Raw genomic sequence first — 27,755 nt, 5'->3', positions numbered from 1 at the left:
TAAGCAGTGAAAATAAATATATTCTTCCGAATGTTTTGAAACCATTAATGGGTTTAACATTGCTTTCGGAAACCATCATCATGACGACAGCATCACACCAGAGCGGACGATTTGTCGTTTTATCGGAAATTATACTTTTACTATTCAACTGAAGTTTATCAAGCATCTTGTTTTAAGGTGAAGACGAATCGAAGCCAAACCTCAAATTTTCAAGAGCACGAATCTTGAGAACTGAACTGAAAATTTAATCGATTGTTCATCACCAGCAAGTGATTAAGTTTTCAGCTCAAACGGATGTCGTGTCCAGATTTGTGTTCTTGAAAATTTGAGGGTTGGCTTCGGGTGAAGCCCAAGCAGGACAGTTCGGTTTTGCGTCGTCCGATTGATTTAGCTGACGGATTCGCGCGTTTTCGTTGCCGGAGAATTTTTTCCCCCTGTTTTGGAGCGTCTTGCTGGGTAGTGCTTCGAGAAGCCCAAGCAGGACAGTTCGGTTTTGCGTCGTCCGATTGATTTAGCTGACGGATTCGCGCGTTTTCGTTGCCGGAGAATTTTTTCCCCCTGTTTTGGAGCGTCTTGCTGGGTAGTGCTTCGAGAAGCCCAAGCAGGACAGTTCGGTTTTGCGTCGTCCGATTGATTTAGCTGACGGATTCGCGCGTTTTCGTTGCCGGAGAATTTTTTTCCCCCTATGAAACACTTTTAGAACTTTGAAAAATGCGTAGTTTGGTGAGTGAAGAAACTCGTTATCTCTTTCCGTTTGGGAGTTATTGTTGTTTTTCTCTCAAAAACATGCCTACTTTGATTGTGAATATTTTTGATTGGGGCAAACATAAAAAATATCTTTTGACGGCATTCAAAAGACAAAATAAAATTGTATATTATATCAAAAAATTACAAATGTGTTATTTTTGTAACTCTAATAAAATGCCCTTAAAAACAAATGATTTTAAGCAGAAAAACTTCAATAACTTTTGAACTAAAAAAGATATCATCAATCTTTTTGCATGAAAATTTGCGTTTTGTTAAGTTCTAAAAGTCGTTCATAGACCGCTTTGACCAGAAATCTGAAATAAGAAAGATAGGGCTTTAAAACTATTTTGAAGATTTTCATAGTATGTATTTCTTCATTATTTTGCATTTTGAGCATGAAAATAAAATTTTAGACAAAAATGATCTTCTACAAAATTGTTTATAAAAATGTAGGCTTTCATACTGAGTCATTCAAAATTAGGGTGGTCCACAATTTCACACAAATCATATAATCAACTTTTTTATTTGCAAAAATACTGGTATATACTCTTTGGCAAAGCGGTAGAACTTGGAATTTTGACTAACTTTGCCAAAAAAAGTTTTTCTGTAGCTCAAAATTTGACCAATCTAGAGCATTTTTTCCTAATCATCAAAGGGTGGTCCAACAAAAATCAGTTTTTCAATTCTAGTGTTTTTAATATTAGTTTCTCGTCAAAGTCGTCTATGAACGACTTTTAGAACTTAACAAAACGCAAATTTTCATGCAAAAATATTGCTGATATCTATTTTAGTTCAAAAGTTATTAAAGTTTTTGTGATAAAAAATATTTGATTTTCAAGGTGTTTTATTAGAATTACAAAAATAACACATCTGTAATTTTTTGATATAATTTACAATTTTTTTTTTGTCTTTTAAATGCCTTCAAAAGATATGTTTTATGTTTGCCCCAATCAGAAATATTCACAATCGAAGTAGGCATGTTTTTGAGAGAAAAACAATAATAACTCCCAAACGGAAAGAGATAGCGAGTTTCTTCACTCACCAAACTACGCATTTTTCAAAGCTCTAAAAGTGTTTCATAGACTACTTTGATGAGAAATTTGAATTGAAAACTCTAGAGCCAGAAAACCAATTTTGTTCGGACCACCCTATGTCACCGTAGTAAAATAGCTCTTAATCGGTCAATTTAAGAGATATAAAAAAACTTTTTTTGGCAAAGTTGCTTGAAATTGAATGGTCTACAACTTTGCTGAAGCATGTATAGTATAATTTCTACAAATAAGAAAGTTAGTTACACAATTTCTATGAAAATGTGGTCCACCCTAATTTTAAATAACACCAAACAAAGGACCTTACTAATACAAACAACTTTGTAGAAGACCGTTTTTGTCTAATGTTTCATTCTAAAGCTCAAAATGCATCTTTCCGCGTAAAACTGATTCCTGGACCATAGTGCATTGACATATTATTAATACATTGGGTTCTTTATCAGGCTAGAATGTGTGCAAGTTAAGGTCTTCCAATAACTCTCACAATACTGGATATACAATCAAGAATGTCTCACAATACTGGACCCTTGAAGATTGTTATATTTTTAAGAAGCGTTTGTATTGTCAGATCCAAGTTTTGGTAATTAAGTGAGTACAACAGATGTCCTAGTTCATCCAAAAACTTGCTGGAATATATACCTGCAATGTACTGGCATATTTAGCGATCCTTTGATGTTTTATTGATATGCCACAGGCCCTTAACCATCCATGTGAGTAAACAGTGTATTGTAATAATTTGTGCGGATGTCCTAGGACTCCATTGAATATAGGCCTTGGGATCTACGACCGAAATTAGAGAATAGAGGTTAGTTTTCAAATACTCCACAGACCATTCCTGTGAGTAAACAGTATTAATTTGTGTGGATGTCCTAGATCTTGCAGGACATCTATATCGAATATAGGATCTACAAGCGTTAGCGTAGTTACAGTATACTTCGTAGATTGGATACTAGCAACATTCATGTTTCTTTTTAATAATCTCATCCTGACTACTTTCAGGAACAAGGCAAGGGAGTATACCTTGTTCAAATCATAAACAAGAATACTAAAAGCATGAATATCAGTATTCCCGGCCACGCCCATCTTTACCGTAACTTGGGATAGGGGAAGGAAATGTTGATGTAGCACTTGCTTAATGAGAGGCCACCGACTCAGCGACACCCTCATAAGTGCTATGGAGTTGGAGGTTGGGGAAGGTATATTGTCAGGATTCGCCTAGAAAGCTGGCGATAGACCATAAACATTTGTTGTTTAAGTGTTTTCAATTTAATCTTTTGAATGCCGGCAATCAAAAGAGAAAACAATAGTTTATTTATAGTATAAATAGTATTTCGCGAAATGCTTGTCGATTGTGCAGTAATATTTTTGCTCAATAGCCAGTAAAAAGCAAAACCAATCCCGCGAGAGTCATCGAATTGTATAAAATAACAATACGCGTAGAAAAAAAAAACTCCGGCGACGAAAACACGCACGAAACCGTGAGCAAAACCTATCTGACGACGCAAAATCGAACTGTCCTGCTTGGGCTTCACCAAGCACTACCCAGCAAGACGCTCCAAAACAGGGAAAAAACGGGGTAACTTTGATAATGCGGGTAACTTTGATAGTGCGAGACTCTCAACATACTAAACGAAGTAACAAAGTTCCTGTTAATCTGTTAAGCAAAACGAATGCAAAAGTAAAAAGTATTAGTTTAACACTTTATGTTAAAGCTATTTTCGTTGGAATCAAGTACATTTGAGGATTTATATGCAAAAATGGAAAATTTATAAGATTTTAGCAATTTTGAAATGCTTTCAAACAATCTGTTCTACGATCACTATTTGATGAAGTCATAATGAATTCGTCACTTATACTTGATAGCCTAGTTATAGTAGAACTCGAATTCGGTCTCAAAACTCTTAGCGAAAACTATTTTTATAAACTGGGACCATTTTTGTAATCTAAGTCAGAAATTTCCATATAGCGTTAAACGCCTAAAGGTATGCAACGCCCTACAAATGTTCTGTAATTCATTCAATTTTGTTCGATTGATGCTCCATTATCAAAGTTACCCCAAAACAGAAAACCGACTTTCGATTATATGAAAAATTATATATCCATTAAGAATAAATCTTTAGGAAATCTATCAACTGCAATCGATAGTTTGGATACCAGTACTTGTTTTAAAAATATAAATTAAAATTCTTTGAAACAGCATGCATAAATATTCAAGTTTTCTTCGAAAAAACTATCAAAGTTACCCCGTTTTACGGTACATGCTTTTTTGATATGGTACAGATTATTAAAAATCCATGTAAATTTCAGCTATTAAGGTGACACAGGAGACCGTGTAATTTTCCCTATCTTTTGTCGCACTCTAACAATTATCATCAAAACTTTGTGGAAGCAAATCTCGAGTTTTAGTGATCTGATGGAGCCGAAAATCTATTGTGTTGTGCACTACATATATAGAATCATAGTGATACATTTTTCACGTCGATATATGGAGTGGTTCTTGGAATTTGCTTCTTCAAATGGATGGGTTGATCATGATGACGTCCCGTGTGGCCTTAATCGTGCACATGGAAGGAATGCTACAAATAGCAGAAAATTCTGCCCTTGTTAAAATTCACAAACTTCAGTTTGATTGCGAGTGTGAATTTTAATCATCGTGTAAATTTACTGCATGGTGATGAGTTGGCTCCTGACTCTTAGAAGGAAGAAATGATGAAGTAGAAAAACAAGGTGGAAGGGCCCATAGAGTAAAGTGGGGTAAAAGTTCGAGTGGGGCAAGAGTTTCTTTTTAAGATTTCTAGCTCAATTCAAAACAAAACTTATAAATATCATGGTGGATCGAATTATATTGAAGTAAGAGACTTTCACTCCAAATATCATGAAAATTGATTGTGATTTGGAAAAGTTATGGCTATTTGTTGTTTTTCAACGTGAATATTGTAATTTTTGGTCAAACTTTCGTTGCATGGAACCAAATGAAGATAAAATCTTTTTCAATATTTTATGTAAGGCCATTTCTAGACCTATCATAAGGATGCTTTTAGGTGTATTAGTTTTTGCATAAATGCTTGGAAACAATTTTTGGCCCATAGTGGGGCAAAAGTTCGAATCAGCGGGGCAAAAGTTCGACCCATGTACAATCTCACGGAAAAAAATGCAAATTGCCTAAAATCCACACATTACCTTCAAATTTAGCTAAATTTACCTGATCGTGCGAAAAACGTCACCAAAATTTCACATTTCGACTTAGTTTTGCAAAAAACTGCTATTTTTGAGTATATTACAATTAACCCTGTTTTGAACAATTTTTTGATGAAAATTTAGTGTGTAGTTTTCGGCAAACTTAAGTTTACGACTGGTATTAAGTATGCCTGTCGTAAAAGTATCAATATCTTGTGTTTTAGCCAGCGAACTTTTGCCCCACACTAGATTCGAACTCTTACCCCACCGGTGGGGCAAAAGTTCGAATAAGACAATCAATTTTGAAACTATTATAACAAAAAATGGGTAAATATTTTGACACAAGTTTGTGCAGCAAAATCGGTACCAATCGTAATCCCACGCATTCGTGTAAATTTAATACGATACTTGCTTAATTCTCTGCGCACAGCATATAAATTTAATGAAAAACAAACTAACAACAGAATTTTAATTAACTTCTGGAACGAAATGCGTGTGAGTAGCAAAACATGTATTTTTAAGCTTCGTGTATGATTACGATAAGCAATTTTCTATGAGTTCCAGAATTCCACTACGATTAATATTCAGATTTTTTTTCTGTGAAGCGTAACCAATCATCAATAGAAGTTCTGTTATATTGCAAAGGCCTCTTACTATCCATATTAGCAATCGAAGTGTTGTATTGAATTGTGTGGATGTTTTTGTATTTCCAAGGTCTCCATGATATATAGGCCTGAGTATCTACAAACGTTAGAAGTTGTACATTGATGCTACTTATTTATAGCATAAAATCTAAACTTTTAAGGCAAAGTAGTCCGTCATTCGTTTTGGGAGCCATGTTGATTTTGCAAATTTCAATTTCAAAGTGATAAAACTCAGTCATCTTAAGTAATATTGATTTAACAAAGTATCATTACTTGCGCTTACATACAGAAAGTATGCTGATACATTTTCAGCAATGTAAGTCCAACACCAAGTGTTTTTTTTCCAGTGGTCGTCATCTTGGATTCCAAAATGGCGTCGGACATCGATTTTCGTCATCCCCTCGTCGTGCCCGTTCCGAAAATACCCATATTGCATAAGTTTCCAACGATTTTTCCAAACCAGAAGTCGCCATCTTGGATTCCAAAATGGCGTCGGACCTCGATTTTCGTCATCCCCTCGTAGTGCCTGTTCCGAAAATACCCATATTACATAAGTTTCCACCGGTTTTCCCGGAGGTCAATAATTTCCCACATTATTGTCTAAACTCAATTTACACACTGCGTAAAAAAGTGACTTAAATTGAGTTACTTCGTAAAAAAGTGACTTAAATTGAGGTAGCGTAAAATAGACTTCGTAAATTGAGGTTTTAGTGCAACAGCAAGATTCCTCAGGCGGGAATTGCCTACAACTTGATCATTAATTAACTGTGCAAAATAACCTCCCTAGATCTGGACAATTTAGAAAATACACCTCAAAATTCGTGGTTATGTTAAAAAAAGTGGATGGAGTGAATGTGTATCAGTGGTTGAGGAGGATTCTCATTAGGCGGCGTCCACAAAATACCCCAAGCAGCACATATTGTTACAAGTAGCTTACAGCAACGGCTACTTAACATATTCAATAGTTACAATATGATACATGTGCAACATAGAAAAATACTGCTATGTAACCGAAAAAGCGCAAAAAGTCGAGCCTTATATAACTTGTTTGTTCGTTGCATAAGAAGTTTACAAGCGACTGCTATGTAATTTGTTGATTACGCATGGGTTTTTCTACGACAAAATAAATGAAACGGCGTTGAAGTTGTTGTTACTTTCTGACAGTTTTGGAATCGAACAACCATTTTAGAATTGAATGTCAATAAAAATAACACGTATGATTTTCGAACGCGTAATTATTCACAAGTACATAATAGATTTAACATGCCGATTTGAATTTGTGGTGAAATTAATCATGTAACTTGCTCAAAATTGACGCGCTCATAAAATAGATAATGATTTTATATTGAATAACACATGATACCTGGATTGTTGAGATATTATTCCAATAGAATTGACACAAAAATTGGAAATTGACACTGTTACTCTAATCAGCAGTGTTTTTGATTTTAATTTAATTGTTTGTGAAGATTGTGATTCCAAAATCACGTTGTTTCGTGTCCCGCAGCTGGATTTTCTGGGTTGCCTATCATAAATCGCCATTTAATTTCATCTTGCTGCAGAAACACTTTCGAATAACTGTTTGACAGCCAATCTAAACTGATGTAAACGATTAAAAAGCTGTTAGAGAGGCTGCAAATTGTAAATTCAACAATTTTAATTAATCACTGGAAAAATATCTATGAAAACAATAACTAGTCATAAAATAGTAAAGTTCTTATATCAAAATTCACAATACGTATGAAAATTTTTGACATGTAGTGTTGACCACTGTCAGCAAGTTACTCGTTTGTTACACATTAGTTACCCAGAAATCTTATATTATTTTGAAACTGATGTGTAACTGAAACAGCCTTTAAATTACACTGCTGTCAATAGGGGAAGGGTTATTAAAATAAACACCTAAACGATATCGTCTTGCTTTTAATGGGAAAAACGATGAATTTGCGATAAATCATCAAATAATACGCCTCCAATCGCGAAACGCAACATACTGTTAGCCATCTATACTTAGGTAGCGCTACTAGTCAGAGGATGAGAGATTTGATTTTTCACGCATCAATGCCGCTGGGGGGAAAATGTTTTATTTTCCTGATAAAAGACGGTTAGCAGTGAAACAGTTAGGCGGAAAAGGTAGGAATATCCATTCCCTTTGTTCTACATACGTTTGTTTTTTTTTTGTATCATTGCACTACTTTTATAAAAATTGAGATCCGGCTGGTAGGAGCACTAGTTTGAGGTTGGAAAACCAGGATATGTGAGGTTAGTTTCATTGGAACTTTCACCTGCGCGATTTTTGCGCTTGAATAAAACACGTTTCGGAACATTCTCCGCTGCCTCTAAAAATATCATTGGATAGGGAACTGAGTTTTCTACCATTGGATTTCATTCAATTTCATACATTACTTCACTTAAGCAGTGAAAATAAATATATTCTTCCGAATGTTTTGAAACCATTAATGGGTTTAACATTGCTTTCGGAAACCATCATCATGACGACAGCATCACACCAGAGCGGACGATTTGTCGTTTTATCGGAAATTATACTTTTACTATTCAACTGAAGTTTATCAAGCATCTTGTTTTAAGGTGAAGACGAATCGAAGCCAAACCTCAAATTTTCAAGAGCACGAATCTTGAGAACTGAACTGAAAATTTAATCGATTGTTCATCACCAGCAAGTGATTAAGTTTTCAGCTCAAACGGATGTCGTGTCCAGATTTGTGTTCTTGAAAATTTGAGGGTTGGCTTCGGGTGAAGCCCAAGCAGGACAGTTCGGTTTTGCGTCGTCCGATTGATTTAGCTGACGGATTCGCGCGTTTTCGTTGCCGGAGAATTTTTTCCCCCTGTTTTGGAGCGTCTTGCTGGGTAGTGCTTCGAGAAGCCCAAGCAGGACAGTTCGGTTTTGCGTCGTCCGATTGATTTAGCTGACGGATTCGCGCGTTTTCGTTGCCGGAGAATTTTTTCCCCCTGTTTTGGAGCGTCTTGCTGGGTAGTGCTTCGAGAAGCCCAAGCAGGACAGTTCGGTTTTGCGTCGTCCGATTGATTTAGCTGACGGATTCGCGCGTTTTCGTTGCCGGAGAATTTTTTTCCCCCTGTTTTGGAGCGTCTTGCTGGGTAGTGCTTTGTGAAGCCCAAGCAGGACAGTTCGGTTTTGCGTCGTCCGATTGATTTAGCTGACGGATTCGCGCGTTTTCGTTGCCGGAGAATTTTTTCCCCCTGTTTTGGAGCGTCTTGCTGGGTAGTGCTTCGAGAAGCCCAAGCAGGACGGTTCGGTTTTGCGTCGTCCGATAGAGTTTGTTGACGGTTTCGCGCGTGTTTTCGTCGCCGGAGATTTTTTTTTTTTTTTTTTTTTTTCCCTTTGTTTTGGAGCGTCTTGCTGGGTACGTATTTGGGAAGGCCCAAGCAAGACGGTTTATTTTCGGGACGCCAAGAAGTTTTGCTGTCAGTGTCAGTTTTGTGTTCAGTCGAGAATGGATGGCCAACTGGTGAGTTCGTTTCATGCTTATGATAACACATATTTTCTTGAAAGCGTAACTTTTATGTAATATTAAAACAAACTTTGTATGGTTTGTCACTATAGGTGTCGGCATTATGCTTTTTTCTTATACAATTTGAATATACATATATTTTTCTCTTTTTGACATTATTAAAAATTATCCTTTGAATTGTTCGACATTGTGAATGTTGACGTATTTTCTAAAACTTCTACCATATCGAGACAAAATGCACAGTAATACTCATATGTAATTTTCAAACAAACTATGTATGGTTCGTCACTACAAGTGTCGGCATTATTCCTGTTTCATATAAGTTAAAATATATACATGTAATTTTCAGTTTTCGTCATTAATAAAAACGTCTTTTGAATTGTTCGACATTATAGATGTTGACGTAATTTTTCCAAAAACTTCTCGAGACAAAAATACAAAACTAGCTTTAAATACAAGTCGTATATTTCCCCCTTGTCCATGGATCGCATCACCGACCAGAGGTGACTCCCAGATCTTTTCCTTCCTCACTAATAAACACCCTTCCCGTGGTGATTGTGGAGATGCAGAGGTATTCTCGGTCTCTAGAAGCAACAATCATTACACCCTAACATTCCTTCCCCATCCCAACTGACTGTAAGGACTTGGCCGGCGCCGTTATTGATCAATAATATTAGATCTGCTAAAATTGCACTTCGAGAGTAAGCGGAAACTCCCATCCCTTATTCATTTGGATCGTAGTGCAATTCTTACCAGTTCCGATCAATCACGGAGTAGCAACCATTGACATGTACAGTCAGTTTATGCTATGCTATGCTATGCTATGCAAAACACCCCTTTCTTTTTACCTTTATTTTTGTAATAAAAAAAACTTTGAATGGTTGGACACTACAAGTGTAGACTTCCGAAAGGTTCACTTTATTCAACAAACTTTGGATGGTTCGTCACTGTAAGTGTCGGCATAAGAATAGGAGTGTTAGGAATGTTTCATTTAGGTATTTGTTCAACAAACTTTGAATGGTTCGTCACCCCAAGTGTCGGCATAATCATGTTTATATCTCACAAATAATTATTTATCATGGTCTAATTGCTTATCAAAGTGAATCCTGTGACCCAACGATCCTCCCCATTAACAAACATCCCTCCCAGTAACCTTTGTGGAGATGCAGAGGCAAACACGGTCTCCAAATAGCAAAGGTTACACACTAACATTCCTTCCCTCAATCCCACCTGACTGCAAGGACGTGGCCGGCGCCGTTATTGACCCTGTATAAATAGAGGCACTGAATTATGCACACTGAAGAAGATTATGGCCAATCCCAGTCAAACTTCTAGTTGATTCTTTGTGCATTTTCACTGACTTCGGTCAATCACGGAATAGCAACCATTGATATGTGTAGTCAGTCTAAGCTAAGCTAAGCTAAGCTAAGCTTGAAAATTTGAGGGTTGGCTTCGATTCATCTTCACCTTAACAACAAGTTGAAAAGTGCATATATTTTTCAAAAATTTGCCGCAAAATATTTCTGTTACTTAATTTAAAGGGTGTCGATGAAATTGCCACACTATGAAATTGCTCTAACTTTTTAACCGTTGGGTAGAATTTAATGAAAATATGGGTGGATTTAGTTCATAGTGCATTACTTACATCCTGCAAGTTTTAAAGTCCTGTGATCAAAACTCGCGGAAATGGAGTCGAAAGAACAGCTGATGCGCATTCATCACGAGAACAAGAATCTCTCGCATCGTTCCATCGCTAAAACGTTGGGAATCGCGAATTCCACGGTGTCGCGATTGATTAAGCGGTTCGAGGAACGATTGACCACCGATCAGAAGCCCAGTAGTGAAGGAATAAGTATTCCGTACAACACCAAAAATCACAGCCGCGTAGTTGGGGCTTTCAACCGAAACCCGAACGCCTCCGTTCGGGATGTGGCTAAGAACCTGCACCTAGAAGGCCAAAACTAAGGCTGGGCTTCGAACGTTCCTGGTTTGGCAAGCCATCTGCACGTGCGGGAAGCGGAGTGCACCTTTCGTGACCCAGGACACGATGAACGGACAGGTGTACATGAAAGAGTGCCTCCAGAAGCGGCTGCTTCCTCTCCTGAAGGCCCACAACGTCCCAACAATCTTCTGGGCGGATTTGGCCTCATGCCACTACTCCACCCAAGCAACCAATACTTCGGATTGTACTTAAGCAGTGAACTCCGTAGTTCATTTTTGGTATAAATCTAGTTTCAGTGAAACTTTCTCGCTGATTAAGAGATCACCGAGGATATTAAATGAACTTAATTCTCAGATGAGTAACTCATGAACTCATCTACAACTTGAAAGTTCAGAGCAAGTTCGAATTGAACTTATTTAGACTGTAAAGTCCGGTTAATTACTGAAAAAGTAAGCTGATTAAGCCAAAACATGCCCTTTTATCCGAACATTTGGTTGCTTGGGCAAGGACGTGCTGAAGTGGTATAAGATCAATTTCGTGCCGAAAATGTTCAACCCTCCCAACACTCCGGAGCTCCGCCCCATCGAGAAGTACTGGGCGATTATGATGCAGCACCTTCTTAAACGACCTAAGGTAGTGAAGACAGTCGAGGAACTGAAGAAAGTATGGGTTTACATGCAAAAAAAACGGTTGATTCACAGGTTGTGCAGAATCTTATGGCCGGGGTTAAGGCCAAGGTGCGGGAATTTGCGTATGGACTGTAAATAAAATACGAGTAAAATGGTAACATGAAGCTTAATAGTTATTTTTCAATCCCTGAAAATTTGATGTCAATCGGATGAAAACTCGAATTTTGCGAATCAATTTTGTGTGTGGCAATTTCATCGTGGACACCCTTTATGGACAATTGTTGCTCAGACCTTTTTGAAGCTTCAGTATTAAGCCCCACGCATAATGTGAGCGGCAGCGCGGTACAACGGCATAACGGCAAGCCCATCTTGAGCTACACTCTACTTGTCAAGTCAATGTTGAAAAGAATTTAGTCAACATGGGATTGATAACTAAAGTGTAGATCAAGATGGGCATGCCGTTTTGCCGTTGTACCGCGTTGCCGTTCACATTGTGCTTGGGGCCTTACCGTCTTACAGGCGAAAAATTAAAATAAATAATCGTGTTTTTCATTGAAAATTATTGTTTTTGGGTAGTTAGTTTCAAAGGCATCTAAGAAGGTTTTGATTCGCTCGAGTATTCATGAATTTATGGTGTAACAAAGATGATTTGTTTTTGGAAAAATAAGGAGAAATTTGGAAAAGCTACTTCTAACTAAAACTTGTTTTGATTTCAGACAATATTGATGATTTACGAACTTTTAATAAATTTAATATTCAAGAAAATGTTACTAATAGCTTCAAAATGGGTTAGAAATTAAAAAAGTTTCGAAAGCTTCACTGAAGGTAAAATTTTTTAACTTCAAAATTCACCCTCAAATCGCTTGCGCCACCTCTGAATCTTAATATTTCTTGCTCAATCTTTAAGGATTCTCTTCTTTGGAATTTGAATTCAGAGTAGCACACGAGATTTTGATTTTAAGAACTTTTGAAAACTAAGCCTCACCCTACTGTTTACTCTTATACGATTTTCATAGCTTGCTGTGCTCCACGCCTTCATGTACCAACCGGCAGTCTTGCAACATGCTCTGCCCATCGTCTCATTCCCGCTTTAGCCATCTTCGGGATACTGTGTTCGCCGTAGAGTTGGGCGAGCTCGTGGTTCATCCTTCGCCCCCACACACCGTTTTCTTGCATACCGCAAAAGATCGAAGACTCCAAGTGCTCGCAGGTCTTCCTCAAGCATGGTAGTGCGGATGTGAGTCTATTTTAACCGCGGCTTCTTGTGTAGGCCATGGTAGGCCCGACTTCCACTGATGATGCGCCTTCGTATTTCACAGCTAACGTTTTTATAAACCGTCAGTAAGGATCCAAGGTACACGAACTCGTCGACTACCTGAAACGTATCCCCGTCTATCGTAACACTGCAGTCCAGGAATCAGTTTTACGAGGAAAGATGCATTTTGAGCTTTAAGCCTGATTCGTTGCTGACAAGTAATTTCTCGGCCTATCTTGATGCATGGGAAATTTCTGCAAGGAAATGATCAAGAATGCGCTTTTTTCTGATCGCAGTACGCAATTGAAAAGAAATGTCAGTATAAATGGGAGTCGCTGTAGAAAATTCCTGCAAGGAATCGGCAAGAAATTTCTTTAGCGATTCCTTTTCAGTAGCAAATCAGGCTTTAGAATGAAACATTAGACAAAAACGGTCTTCTACAAAGTTGTTTGTTTTAGTTGAGCCCTTTTGTTTGGTGTTATTGAAAATTAGAGTGGACCACATTTTCATAGAAATTTTGTAACTAACTTTCTTATTTGTAGAAATTATATTATACATGCTTCAGCAAAGTTGTAGACCATTTAATTTCAAGCAACTTTGCCAAAAAAAGTCTTTTCGTATTTCTTAAATTGACCGATTTAGAGCTTTTCTCTACGGTGACATAGGGTGGTCCAAACAAAACTGGTTTTCTGGCTCTAGAGTTTTCAATTAAAATTTCTCATCACTACTTTTAGAACCACTTTTAGAGCTTTATAAAATGCGTAATTTGGTGAGTGAAGAAACTCGCTATCTCCTTCCGTTTAGGAGTAATTATTGTTTTTCTCTCAAAAACATGCCTACTTTGATTGTGAATATCTCTGATTGGGGCAAACATAAAAAATATCTTTTGACGGCGTTCAAAAGACAAAACAAAATTGTATATTATATCAAAAAATTACAGATGTGTTATTTCTGTAACTCTAATAAAACGTCTTGAAAGTCAAATATTTTTTATCACAAAAACATTAAAAACTTTTGGAATAAAATAGATATCAACAATCTTTTTGCATGAAAATTTGCGTTTTGTTAAGTTCTAAAAGTTCTTCGAAAGAAATTCATAATGTTATATAATCTGATGCATTTGATTTTGATTTTTGACCATCTACCATATTTGGATGGGTGGTCAGAGTTTGCAATAATTTATTTGCAGACAGAGTGGATCAAGTGTCAAAAAAGCAATGAAATAATTGATTATTGTATTTTTGAAGTAGATTTCAGAGTCCGATAAAAGTATTTAGTAGTTATATTATGGCTGTATAGAACCCGCTTATTGGACCAGTATATTTTGGCCGATACACAAGATTTTCACTTGGTCCACTCTGACTGAACGCATATTTGAATATTTCTGGTCTTCAATAACCAGAGGACTATGTGCACTTGGTTCATCAAAAAATGTTCTATTAAAGGTATGGATTATGTTTTTCCCATGATTATCACTTCACTTTATATTGTTCGAAAGTAACACACATATGTGTAGAAATATTGAACCAAAGTTTTTACGGGTTCGAAAATTGCGAAGTGTTTGAGTTCAACAATCAATTATTCTCAAAATACGAAAAATGTTGCTTGGTCCAGTCTGACTGAACGCCGACCATTTATTTCCTGACTCAGGTACTGACATTCACTGTGTCTATTTTTCACAATTATTATAAAATCTCATTCATCAATCTGGCTTCACCGAACGCATCGCACCCGATCTCTAATCCATGTCCCTAAACACAACCCAATACCTACAGAAAAAGCAACGTCATAAATCCATTAGCCCTTCCCCACCTACCCTCCTCAAGGCCCCTCGGGCTGTGCACTCACCTTGCGGGATAATGTCCGGATTCTTTTCGATGCTATCGATACTGCCATTGCACTGTTGCTCCCGGGTCAGCTCCCCATCGGTGGGCAGCGATTGGCTAATGCCGGACGCATCGTTCGTGGACATATTGCTGCAGTCTCGATCCCGACCGGCCGAGCCCCGCAGCCGAGTGACGCACACGATGATGGAAGCAATCGAGATGATGGCCGCCACCACTCCGAGCAACGTCCCGATGAAAGGCTTAATCTGATGCAGCGTCGGGGCGTACACGAGCGAGAGATCTGAAAATATCGGACAGCACAGCGAAAAATAAATTAATTTCTGTCTATGGTATTTTTGACGACGTATCAATAATCGAACATAAATATTTTACAATATTCCGCTCAATACTTTAAGGGTTTCAATCGATGAAAACTTGTAATAAATTGAATTTAATTCCCTCATCGTAGTGAAATGACCGAGAAATATAGGCTCTTACTCGCAAGACCAGGAATCAAGTCCCTGTAGAACTTTTACATCTTTTTTGTAAATTTAGCTAACTGGTTCGATTGAAAATTAACGCCGATTTTCAACTGTCTTTAGTTATGTATCTTTAGGAGATGTAATTACACACCATATTTGTGATGAAATTGATTTACAGAAAAAACAACGTTAAATTACAAATATGTTTTTGCTGTGAGCAAGATGCAGTCTTCGGGATCAAATACAAGTGGATTCGGAGAAGCCACCATCATCGTCTCAAGCATCAGGATGAAGCCCAAAGTTTTGGGAGAAGCAATTAAAACTTTTGATTATTGGTCGATTTTCGATCATTTTCGCCGGCCAATTTTCGGTCGCCCCGGGTTATCCGGGTTTCAGGTAATTGAGACGCGTGCGTCTGCAATTTTGAATCTCGAAAGGTTCGGCATGAGCGTAATCAGAAATCATAAGGGGGCAATGGCCACTCTAAAACGATTGACATTAGTCTGCTGCATAAGTTGCTTCTACAATGCATGTATTCAGTTAGTTCAAGAATTGCATTACAACTTGAACATGTATGCAATGATGTTCTTACAGGTAACTTGCACCACATGATGAAAACAAATTATGATATTGTCATATAGGCAGAGTTGCACAATATCAGTTATATCAGCTGATGGCTGATGTACTGAAACTATCAATATCAGTTGCAAACTGTCAATATCACTTTGATCTGACAATCCACAACAGTGATGCGATATCGCACTCTAGATAAAAATGATTGCAGAATGAGTGATCACGTGGTAATTATCCACGCTATTAATGATTTTCAGTGACCAACACTCAGTTTCAATCCATCTACAGCACTAGAATATCGTGCTAATGTATTGCCATTTTATTTGCTTAATTTAAGACTTAATTTTTCCCATCAGTGATATCCATAGTCTATCGCCATCAATGCACTAGTGATGGAGTAGACAGTATGATGTTGATGTGATATTGAATGATCCGAATTGCATCGCAGTCGGCCTGTACAAATCAGCAATTTTCAAGCGTTGATAGTGACAGCGAGCAACTCTGCATATAGGATGTCTGAATCTGAGAGAGAGAGGAGGCAGCTGGCTTAGATTGCTATCTCCCAAAAGTCAAGGGAACCAGTCACCAACTGTCAATGGAAAACCAACACATTCGGAGGGCAGAGCGTGAAAAAGCGTCAAAATTCAACTACACGTAATTAAAATTTCTAGGAGTTTTTCGATGATTTCCCATTTTTAAAAGTAGAATACCTAAATATAGTTGTGTGTTGAGGAACTGCTATTGATTTTTGTGTATTCATATCCTTTTTAATAGTGAACAACATGAAGTTAATATGATTTTGACCAAAATAAGTTCATCTGACCGTTATTGACCCAAGAATTGCTAAAAGAAGTCAAAGAAGGCTAGTAAACATTCCAGCTGTGAGTGAGCTGTATCCTCTCTCTTAGGTCTGAATATAAGGTACAAATTCCTTTTAATTTTGAATTATTATAGGTATAAAACTCGGAATTTCTTTGGGGATTGTTTTAGGAATACATACTAAATGTGTTTAAAGACTTAATCCCAGATTTTTAACGATTGTTTCCAAGCTTCATTGTTGTTTTATGTAAATATTCCATGAATTACATCAAAGGTTCCTCCATTGGAACTACTTTGGGTATTCTCAATGAAATGTGTCAGAATTTTCTCCATAAATTCTATAAGAGATTTGTCTGAGAAAACTTGCAATAATTATTTTGGAATTTTCTGTCAAAAATTCTTCAGGCCATCCTTATTGAGATTTGTTTTATAACTACAGTCGATTCTCCTCATCTCGATTTCGAAGGGACCATATAGGGAGAGATCGAGACAAAGAACAAACTTTAAATGAATACTAGATTGAAAATCGCTCCGTTGTCAGGAAAATAGAGAAAAAAATTAAACAAACAGATGTTATTTTGCGTTTCTAACTTGGATTTAACCACAAAAAACTGCTCTAGTAACCTTTGATGTTTGTCATATCTACATACGGAGAGTCAATTGGAAACAAAGAATCAACAAAAACACATCAAGGTATGCAGATATTGAGTAGGGAGTATATCAAGATATAGAATGCGAAATTGTATGAAGAATGAAGGGACCGAAGAAATAATCGACATACGGAGAGATCGAGATGTAGAGAGTCGACTGTAGTACCTATCACTACTCATAAGATCTGAGAAAATCTCGCAGATCATTAAAATTCCTACAGTAATTCACATTAAATATCATTCTTAAGATTTTTTGAGAAACTCCTACAGATTACAAACAAGCATTTTGTCAGCAGCTCTTATTTAAATAGTTTAAATATAATTTGAAAAAATCCATAGGAAACTCATCCAAAGATTTCTACACAAATTAAAAAAAAAAGTAAGAGGTTGTTTCCGAGATACGACCGCCAAGTTGACGTTGGATAACGTTAGCTTCTTTTATTTCCTGGTTTGAGACCGTCACGAACTTATGAAAGATTTGTACTGTTAAAAACCTAATCAATTTTCACACTATTTGTTGTATGTTAATTATGACTTATTATTTATGGACATTTTGTGTTATTATTTGCTTGGTTCAGTTAACACTTCAACACCAATAGAATTAGTCGATGGAAGAAGAAGCATGAGCGGAAACTCTTGCTCTCCAAACAAATATTCCAGTTGAACGTTAGGTCCACAAATGATTTACTAAGATTGATTGCTTTAGTGGGTTCCAGTTTTAGGTTGAGGTACTTCTCCATGAAGTCCGCGAGCTCCATGTTATTTTGTTTGCTCATATCGATGTTGAAGTTGCTTGTCACGATGATTGGCATGGTCTCTTTTTGATACTCGAAGTTCCATGCCATAACGAACTTCTTCTGCTTCGTCGCGGTATCCGGAAAAATGTGCCTCTACATCTACCAGTAGTGCCCGACAATTCATTATAGTGATCTCGGCAGCGCATATATCACCATAATCATCTGACAAGCCCAGCAACCTGCAGGGAATCAACGGTGTTTGTGGTAACTATTCTTGAATTGTGTTAAATAATGTTTCTTTCTATAAAAATAATGTAAAATTAAAAAATCATGTACGGTGTAGTATTGACAATCAAACCTGAAAGTTTGTAAGGATGCTTAAAATATATCCCCGAGCCCGATTTCATCTTCTAAACTTGTACCAATTAGCGCATACGGTTGAAATAATTTAATTTCTGTTAGATATCAGGGATTTTCTTAGGAAATTGCCTACATTTAGGCGTTTTCATTGCAATTCTTGAAATTAACTAGGGTGCCAATAGTTGTAATGTACCAGTAGATTGGACTATGGAATAAAACGTACATTTTACGATAAAAACGACATGTGCTATTTTTGGTGGTTAGATCGCCTTTAGTTTTGTAGATTTGCCAATTTTCAGCTTTTTATTTTATCAAAAAGTCATATAAATAACTAAGTTTGTGCAAAGAGTTTGCTCCCTTGCACCAGTAGTTGCCGTCGTGTTCCAATAGTGGATCAACGGATGAAAGCAGTTTTTAAAATAGATGTATAAAAATGTAGAAAAGTTCCAGAGATGATCTTTATGCTTCATTCAAAAGATATTAGTTGCTGTTCCGAGGGAAAAATGTTAAACCTATGTAAAAATTTACCATTTTGTTTAAAATGCCTTGCATCATTCCCGAACGTCTACTACTGGAGCACTAGCGCAACAACTGAAACACGTGTACCAATAGTGGCTCAAGCGATTTTATGTTAAAAAATAGTTTTATCACACTTTTTATATTTTTCTCATATAGTAGAGGTTGAAATCTTTCTGTTGACGCCAAAAGGTCTCTGTTAAGGCTTTTCGTTATGATTTTTACAGCTTAGGTAGTCCACTAATGGCACCGGCACCTTATTCATTATTTCTTTAAATATTGCATTACAGTCAAGCCTCCATGAGTCGATATTGAAGGGACCATCGACTCATGGAAATATCGAGTCATGGAACAGCTATTTTTTGGAAAGCTGTTTGAAGGGACCATCATAGTAACCATGATTTTATGTTTTTAGTATGGTTCCATGAGTCGATATCGAGTGATGGAACATCGACTCATGGAGGGATGGCTGTATTAAGAACTTTGCAAGCATATTCGGATTCAGGGAGCTAATATTCATTATGTAGAGTCGTTACAAAAAAATAACAAAAATCGCTTTGACAAGTGATCAATTTCACCCCGAAATGGGATTCCTCGATTTTTTATTTAAAGGATGATTTTTAGCACTAATAACACAATTGTTAGAAAATTTTGGCACATGAGCCAAAGAGGCTGACCGTCGTACTTGTTTTCCTGCATTCAGTCGTTTGGCATTTTCAACATAATTGAAAACAGACAAGAAATCCATAAAAAATTATCAATTTCACCCGAAATTACGGTACCGTAAAACGGGGTAACTTTGATAGATTTTCGAAGAAAACTTGAATATTTTTGCATGTTGTTTCAACGATTTACAATTTATATTTTTAAAACAAGTACTGGCATCCTAGCTATCGATTACAGTCGATAAATTGGCAAAAGATTCATTTTGAATGGATATATAATTTTTCATATAATCGAAAGTTGGTTTTCTGTTTTGGGGTAACTTTGATATGATTCGAACAAAATTGAATGAATAACGAACATTTGTAGGGCATTGCATACCTCTAGGCGATTAACGTTATATGGAAATTTCTGACTTAGATTACAAAAATGGTCCCAGTTTGTGAATATGCTTTTCGCTAAGAGATTTGAGACCGTATTCAAGTTCTATGATAACTAGGCTATCAAAGATAAGTGGCCAACTATTCAAAACTACATCAAATAGTGATCGTAGAACAGATTGTTTGTAAGTGTTTTGAAAATGCTAAAATTGTGTAATTTTTTTAAATTCGTATAAAAAGCCTAAAATGTTCTTGATTCAAATGAAAACCGCTCTTACATGAAGTGTCATACTAATATTCTTTAGTGTTGAATTCGTTTTGCTTAACTGATTAACAGAAATTATGATATTTCATTTAGTATGCGGAGGGCTGCGCACTATCAAAGTTCCCCCATTATCAAAGTTACCCCGTTTTACGGTACATGTAAACTTCAAAACGTCAAAACCTTATAAAAGCAAGAAAAATGTGCTTTTATATGAAAAATAAGACATACCTAAGACATCCCAATTTTTCAATAGTTTAGTCATGAAAATCAATAATTTTCATTATTGTAGTAGATTCGTAAAAAGATTTCCAATCGATTGGTGCAAGAATCTTGAAAATCTATCCGGGCGTTAGTAAGTTATTAACAATCAAAATCTAACCACTTTTCGTGACGCGAGCGATTTTTCGTTTTTGGAAATTGTACCCCAGTATGTTGCCGTAAGACGTTATCCAACGTCAAAAAAAAAATTCTGTGAAAATTTATTTATGTTGAATTTCTCATTGGTTTACGTCAAAGCAGTTTTCAGGAACAAGGATTTATTCATAATTTTTCTGAACATATTCAAAGCAATTTGTGAGATTCAAGAAGCAATATTTTGCAGAAATTTTCTTTGGAATACTTTGATAAATTTTTGAGGTAATCTTGAAGGAATTCATGGATTAGTGGTAAAAAAACTGAAGGAAGCATTGAATAAAACTCTTAATCGCTGGAATCATAACTAAAATGTTATTGCAAGAATTGGAAGTAGACATCTTTGTGACAGGTTAAAGATAAAGTTTGCTACACTTGGGAATAATTAAAAATATGCTACAATAAATTTCTTTATTATTTAACAAGGAAGCTTAGAAAATTGTCTAGAATACAAGATAAATTTCTTGTATACTTGGAAAAATATTCTGAAAAAACTCTTCAAATTCCTATTATCCAAAATATTGTGGGATCTTCCCGGACGAAACGACATAAACTCAGAAATACAGCTTCATGCGAGGAAACTCATCAATCAAACGATTTCTTTAACCGCGTAGTGCTGTAGTTTACGTGGTGTGATGTAATTTGAACAAATAAACGACTTTTCGCGTATATTCTTTTGCGACTTCCGGTTGTCTGGGCAATTCCTAAACGAGCTTAAGAGGGATACTATAAGGAATCCCTCTAAACTTTGATGTATGTTTTCTGCAATATTTCCTGGAACAATTCATAAAATATTTCCTCGTGAATTTCTGAAAAAAAAAAACAATCCTTCGGGATTACACAGATTTTTTTAAAGTAGTGTATATATGCAGCCATTCCATGAAAAACCAATCTAGTGGGTCACCGAATTCCGTGAAAATTCGCTATTTTGTTCCTTATCCAAAATAAGGATACACGTGTTTTTGGATTTTTCGATTAGGGTGGCCATTTCTAAAATAGGGTGACCAGAAAAATCACGATTTTGCTTAATTTTTATTTGAAAAAAAAAAAAAATATAACTTTTGAACCGTTCGACCGATTTTCAATTTCTATGGGCGAAATGAAAGCTAAACATTTTAACTTTTTAGGAAAAATGTGAAATTTAACGAAAATATTTTTTTACCTGAAAAAAATCAATAATTTCCGTTTTTTTCGTGTTTTGAAGGCCTCGGGATCAAAGAGGCTATTGATGTTCTCATTTTTTTGCTTGAAAGTACAGAAAATTTTACGTTTACTGTCAAATTTTCAGCGATGTTTATTTTTAAGTTTTTGAGATATATTTTCAATTATCCTTTGGGAGTTCTTTTTGATCTTCCGACGTTGACGCTTGCTCCTGGGCAGTGCGTCAAGAAAGCCCGAGCAGTCGTCAGTTGTTTTCCCTCACGGGTTGCACGCCTATTTTCTCTGAGTGCTTTTATATAGCCTATTAAACGAGTGAAGTTCAAAGAGGATTGTTGCTGCTCAAGGATGACGGATCAATTGGTGAGCTCGTTTTATGCTACTGTTTCTAATCTATAAAATATGTATGATTGCACCCTTAATCGTTACAACGGTGAGACGTAAATATGATTTTTCAAAAAAATATGAATGGTTCGTCACTGTGAGTGTCGACATAAACTCTGATTCATAAATTATTTATGTCTAAATTTTTTTTTTCTTTCAAAACACTTTCTTCTTTCTACCTTTATTTTTGTAATTAAAAAAAACTTTGAATGGTTCGACACTTCAAGTGTAGACTTCCAAAAGGTTCACTTTATTCAACAAACTTTGAAACGTTCGTCACATCAAGTGTCGGCATATTTTTTCTCTACATAGATGTTGTTCATATCAAATGAAAATATTATATTTACATATAAGCATGTTTATATCTCACAAATAATTATTTATCATGGTCTAATCGCTTATCAAAGTGAATCCTGTGACCCAACGATCCTTCCCATTAACAAACATCCCTCCCAGTAACCTTTGTGGAGATGCAGAGGCAAACACGGTCTCCAAATAGCACAGATTACACACTAACATTCCTTCCCTCAATCCCACCAAGGACGTGGCCGGCGCCGTTATTGACCATGTATAAATAGAGGCACTGAATTATGCACACTGAAGAAGATTATGGCCAATCCCAGCCGAACTTCTAGTTGATTCTTTGTGCATTTTCACTGACTTCGGTCAATCACGGAATAGCAACCATTGATATGTGTAGTCAGTCTAAGCTAAGCTAAGCTAAGCTAAGCTAGCTATATTTTCAATTATCCTTTGGTTTCTTTGTGTTACCGCATTTGATGCCCAGTTAGAGTGGATTTGCACGTCAAACGCAAACAGCAATACCTTGAGTTCTTCGACATCAGTTCTCAAGAGCTCATATCTTTTTTATTTTTATTTTTTTTTTCTTATAAAATCATTTTTTTGCCGTTTGTTCTGTACTAATGCAAACGATTCAGTGGGATTGTGTTTGACCAGTTTTACCTTTTCAAGTTGAAGGCCGGCTATTTGCCGGCGTAAAGTCAGAGTGGACCAAGTACAAAACTTGGAACAAATTGGATTGTTTTTCATTAGATGCGAAATTACCTTCCCCCCATTTTACTTTGATCAGATTTGATGAATGCTGTAAACTGCGAGAGATTTGTAACAGATTTACTTTGGATGTTTGATAAAAATCCATAAAAGTATGCAGTCAGAGTGAACCAAGTGATTATTACCATAACAGCGAAAATGATAATTGCGCTGAGGAATGCGAAAATTATACGAAATTATTATACGAAAAACATTTTAGGTGATTTGTAAGATTTTTCACATCGAATGATTCATCTTCTCATCCATCAATAGAAATTCATAAATATTACTTAATTCGTTGTATTTTATTTTGGTTTCTGACCATTTATCATATTTGGATGGGTGTCCAGAAATTGCAACGATTTGTGTGCAGACAGAGCGGACCAAGTGTCAAAAAGCAATACAATAATTGATTATTGCATTTTTTTGAGTCGTTTTCAGAGTCCGATAGAAGTTTTTGGTAGTTTTATGACAGTGGTCCTCAGCCTAACCGATTACACGGGCCATCTCAACGCTTTCAAATAAAGTCACGGGCCGCAAGATTTATGAGGATTAATTTTAACAGCTTTCAATGGAATTGTAAAAAATCACTATTTCTATGAAAACGGATTATACATTTCTGGGAACTTTATGATCAAAGCAAAGTGGTTTGGAAGCAAAAATATAAGTGACAGAGAGACAATGCCAAGTTTTTGATGAATTATGTTAGCTAATATAAAATATTTCATGACGAAAAAACTCACCTTCAAATATTTTGTAAAAGCAGTAACGGTAAGTTTTTCGACAAATTTCAAAATTTACACAAACCAAAATATTGACGAAATAGATTGATAGTATCCTTAGCAAAGTTGTACATTTAGATGAGATTGACAATTATGCTAAAAATACTTGTCTCTCATATTTTGTGTTAAATCGTTTGAAGTTTTTTAGCTAAATTCACTTCAATCGGATTGATATTATTTTTATCTCTTGATTTTTAATTTTTATTGTTGATTTTGATGTTGATACTTAAGTAATGTCCGAAATGCTGTGTAAATTTTATTCATATCGGACTATAAATAACTGAGATTTATCCCAAAAAAGTTGACCATTTTGTACGGAAGGTCGAAAAAGTTGCCAATGTATTGTCCAATATTGAACATCTCTTTGCGTTTGGGCTCCTCAACCATTCAAAAAGCAATCCATATCCAAATATTTCAAATAACATTTCCACAATTAACAGGAATAGGTCAAAATTAAAAAAGAAAATCTTTGTGAAAAAAATCAGCGTTCTGCTGACACCTCTGCAAGACCAAGATCCTGGTTCTATTTTCAATCTGAAATATGTTCAGAAGAGAGATTTTTAGAGATTTGAAGACGTTTTGCAGGCTCTTAGCCTTCCTTTTAAGACTCTAAAAGAACCTTTGAATGGGTCAAAGTCAATTTCATATTACTCCTATGCCATGAAGATGAATAAACGCAGAAACATTTTACATGATTCAATGACTGACTTTCCAAGACTTTGCAAGAGCAAAGGATTAAACATCAGCATGAATGAAAAATATAATATGCGGGCCGCATCACATTAATATTCAAAATCCATTCGCGGGCCGCACATAGCCTTCTCGAGGGCCGCATGCGGCCCGCGGGCCGCAGTTTGGAGACCACTGTTTTATGAAGTCTGAATGGAATGTCCTGGAACCCGCTTTTGGCCGGTACTAAAGATTTTCACTTAGTCCACTCCGACTGAACACATACTTAATTAAATATTTCTTATCTTCAATGATCTGATCCTGCATAACATTAAATTTCAAGCTATCGTAATGCCACCGATTTTTGAGATTGAACAATGTTGAAAATGTTTTTAACGAGTTTAAAAATTACAAAAAGTTACACTTTAAGCCCATTTTTTGCAAAATAATAAAAATGTCACTTTTCTGGAGGAGTCCAACGGTGAGTAAATGGGAACAATTCCCCTGCCTGGCCACTTCTTTTTACGCCAATGAACCCCAGAAGGGGTTTCACTGAGCTTATTTGTGGCAAGATGCAAACGAAAACCTTCGGGGGAGGGAGTTCGAAATTCAATTTGATTAGCCTGATGCACTGAACGGGCTTCTGAAGGGTCGTATCGTGTGACAACCGTAATTATACTTACCGGTCTGCTTTTCCGGATTCTTCAAAGTGTAGGCCTGCAGGTAGGTTTGCTCGCTGGCTCCTTTTGCGTTTTTGGCAGACAGGAAAATGTTGTACCCGACACCCGGTTCCAGGCCTTTCAGGTCGAAGTTGGGTTCCCTGTGGGTGAATCGAATGAAGCAATTAAAGTTACCACTCCGAATGGGGATTAGCAGAAGGAGTCTCTTACTTGGACTTGATGGAACTGAACAGATGACGGTTTCCGATGAGGTACACTTCGGCCAGGAACTCCTGCTGCAGGCCACCATCGAAGCCTTCGACGCACTCTATTTGAAGGATGTCGAACGTCTGATTCATGATGGTGCAGTTGGACAGTGGATCGGGTTTTCCTGTGATGTGGGTTTTATTGAGTAAAGTTTAAATCGGGGTTAATGATGAGAATGGACCTACCAGCTGGGATTAGGCTGAACACGCAGGGCTCGGTTTGGGTTCCGATTTCGTTGCTTCCCCAGCAGAGCAGGGTTCCGTAGTCCTGGAATGAAAAAAGGGGAAAAGGCACATTAGATGATAAACCTGTTAAAAGTTCTACACTGATGACCAATAAGAACAATTGAAGTGTTTTACAACTTTGTTTGCTTAGTACATTAGCCGAGTGTTTCTCAGTTGTCTAGGAGGGTTCCTGTTCTTGATTCACTTCGGCAGGGTTTTTTTTTTCTATCACTAAGCTCATGTGAAATGTATTTGGGATCAATATTATACAATATTTGCAGATGACACAAGCCGTCGCCTGCGCATCTGTAGTAGATTGCAAAAAATTGGGATATTCTTTCTTTATACTTGCAAAAATTTAAAATTTCTCCTAATGCTTCTAAAACTCAACTTATAATATTCCCACATGGACTAAAAGCCCATTACTTGAAACCTGCAAGTAGACATGTTGTCACGTTGAGAGGGGTTCCAATGAATTGGTCAGATGAATTTAAGTATCTAGGGCTCATGCAAGATAACAATTTATCATTCAAAAATCACATTCAAGCTAAATGTAACAAATATTTAAATATCTTCTTATTCGAACAGCATTGTCGGAATCCGAACTGTTCTCAAACTTTTGCGCGATGACTCGAACAACTGTTTAAATTATTTTGAGTAGTTTTCCGATTTTGCAAGTTCTCTTCAATGATTATGAGATTATGGTTGTAGTGACGTACCGGTTTTAAATTTTGATCGTTTCAATATTCCAATGTTGTCGAAATTCGGTTCACGATATTTGAAAAATCATGTTTGTTGTGAAGATATTTGTGTTTTCATATATGAAAACTTCAGGACATAAAAACGTTAAAAAACTATTATACCAAACAAATATAAAATGAGGAGTGTTCGCACCATCGCTCACAACCCTGCGACGTCATTCCGACTCCGTTTCTGGCTGCGTACCCCTAGGCAAAGCATAGCTGTCAGTTGAGTATGTTGGGTAAGAAAGAGAGAGAGAGATGAAGGTGAACAAGGTGAAAAATTGAAAATGTATAAAAACCACCATTGCAAATAGATTGGTCCTAGTTAAAGATATAATACCTAAATTGAATTCGTTAGTTGAACTGGAAAAGGTTTAGAAAAGTTTGAAGATTTTCGAAGTAGATAAAGGTGAGAAAAGAGTGCGAAATCGTTGAATTTGTGTAATAAATAATAACGTAACATATGGGAGTACTGGAAAGCACCGTAAGTTCAACCGGCATACCTGAAATAGGAGCAAATAACTCAGCAAAATATTAAATGTAAGTTAACAATTACAAAAAGTATTTTGAAGAAGAAAGTTAAATTAATTTTGTATTTGTTGTCTTAATTTTGATCAACAAATTTAGTTTCAAGCTACAATCAGCACTGCTTTGAAAATTGGTTTCTTTAGGGTGGTCCAAACAGGAACAAGCTTGAAATTTTATTAATGTTCCGACCAAATCCCATTAAGAGTAATCCTGAAAAATCCGGTTTCAACTGCGAAACTTGTGATCGTCCCGATGAGGATGAGTCCCAAATGGTATTTTAAGATCTCTACCAGCAGTGGTACCGTTTCGGCTGTGTTGGCGTCACATCGCAAATAAAGGATGTTCCGTGGTCCTGTCAAAAGTGCGTTGAGGGTGCAAGTGGTGATTCTAGTTTATCGGATATAAAAGAGGAGTTGAATAAACTCAAAGCGAAGAAGAAGAAGTAAAAGTGGAAGATAGAAAAGAAGAAGATCTTGCACCGGAAGCGACTTGAGATGCAGCAGAAGCTGAACGAATTGTGCGAATAGCTCGGAAAGGAGAAACGGGAGATGGAACTGGAATTCGAAAGAACGCAAATGAAGAAGAAGAAGATCGCCGAAGAGCAGGCCCATCAGAAGAAGCTTGCAGAAATGCGGACGGAGATGGAATAAATGCTCAAGCAACTGAAGCTGAAGC

General features: G+C 36.5%; 1 protein-coding gene across 6 annotated transcripts in view; it reads right to left on the bottom strand.

Annotated features, from left to right (window-relative positions):
- LOC5576331 (nephrin) overlaps positions 1-27,755 on the bottom strand; it is a 1,001,823-nt gene that overhangs the window by 100,233 nt on the left and 873,835 nt on the right. For all 6 annotated transcript variants that reach the window (XM_021855560.1, XM_021855563.1, XM_021855562.1 and 3 more), the window contains exons 11-14: positions 25,771-25,852; positions 25,550-25,709; positions 25,343-25,479; positions 14,783-15,061 (exon numbers count right to left, since the gene is read on the bottom strand). In XM_021855560.1, coding sequence (XP_021711252.1) covers positions 14,783-15,061; positions 25,343-25,479; positions 25,550-25,709; positions 25,771-25,852 — 658 coding nt within the window. The remainder of the gene's footprint in view (positions 1-14,782; positions 15,062-25,342; positions 25,480-25,549; positions 25,710-25,770; positions 25,853-27,755) is intronic.

This window comes from Aedes aegypti, chromosome 3 (genome assembly GCF_002204515.2).
Source record: "Aedes aegypti strain LVP_AGWG chromosome 3, AaegL5.0 Primary Assembly, whole genome shotgun sequence".
NCBI classification, from domain to species: Eukaryota; Metazoa; Arthropoda; class Insecta; order Diptera; family Culicidae; genus Aedes; species Aedes aegypti.
Note: the sequence above shows the minus strand (reverse complement) of the source record. Positions and strands in the feature narration are given on the sequence as shown.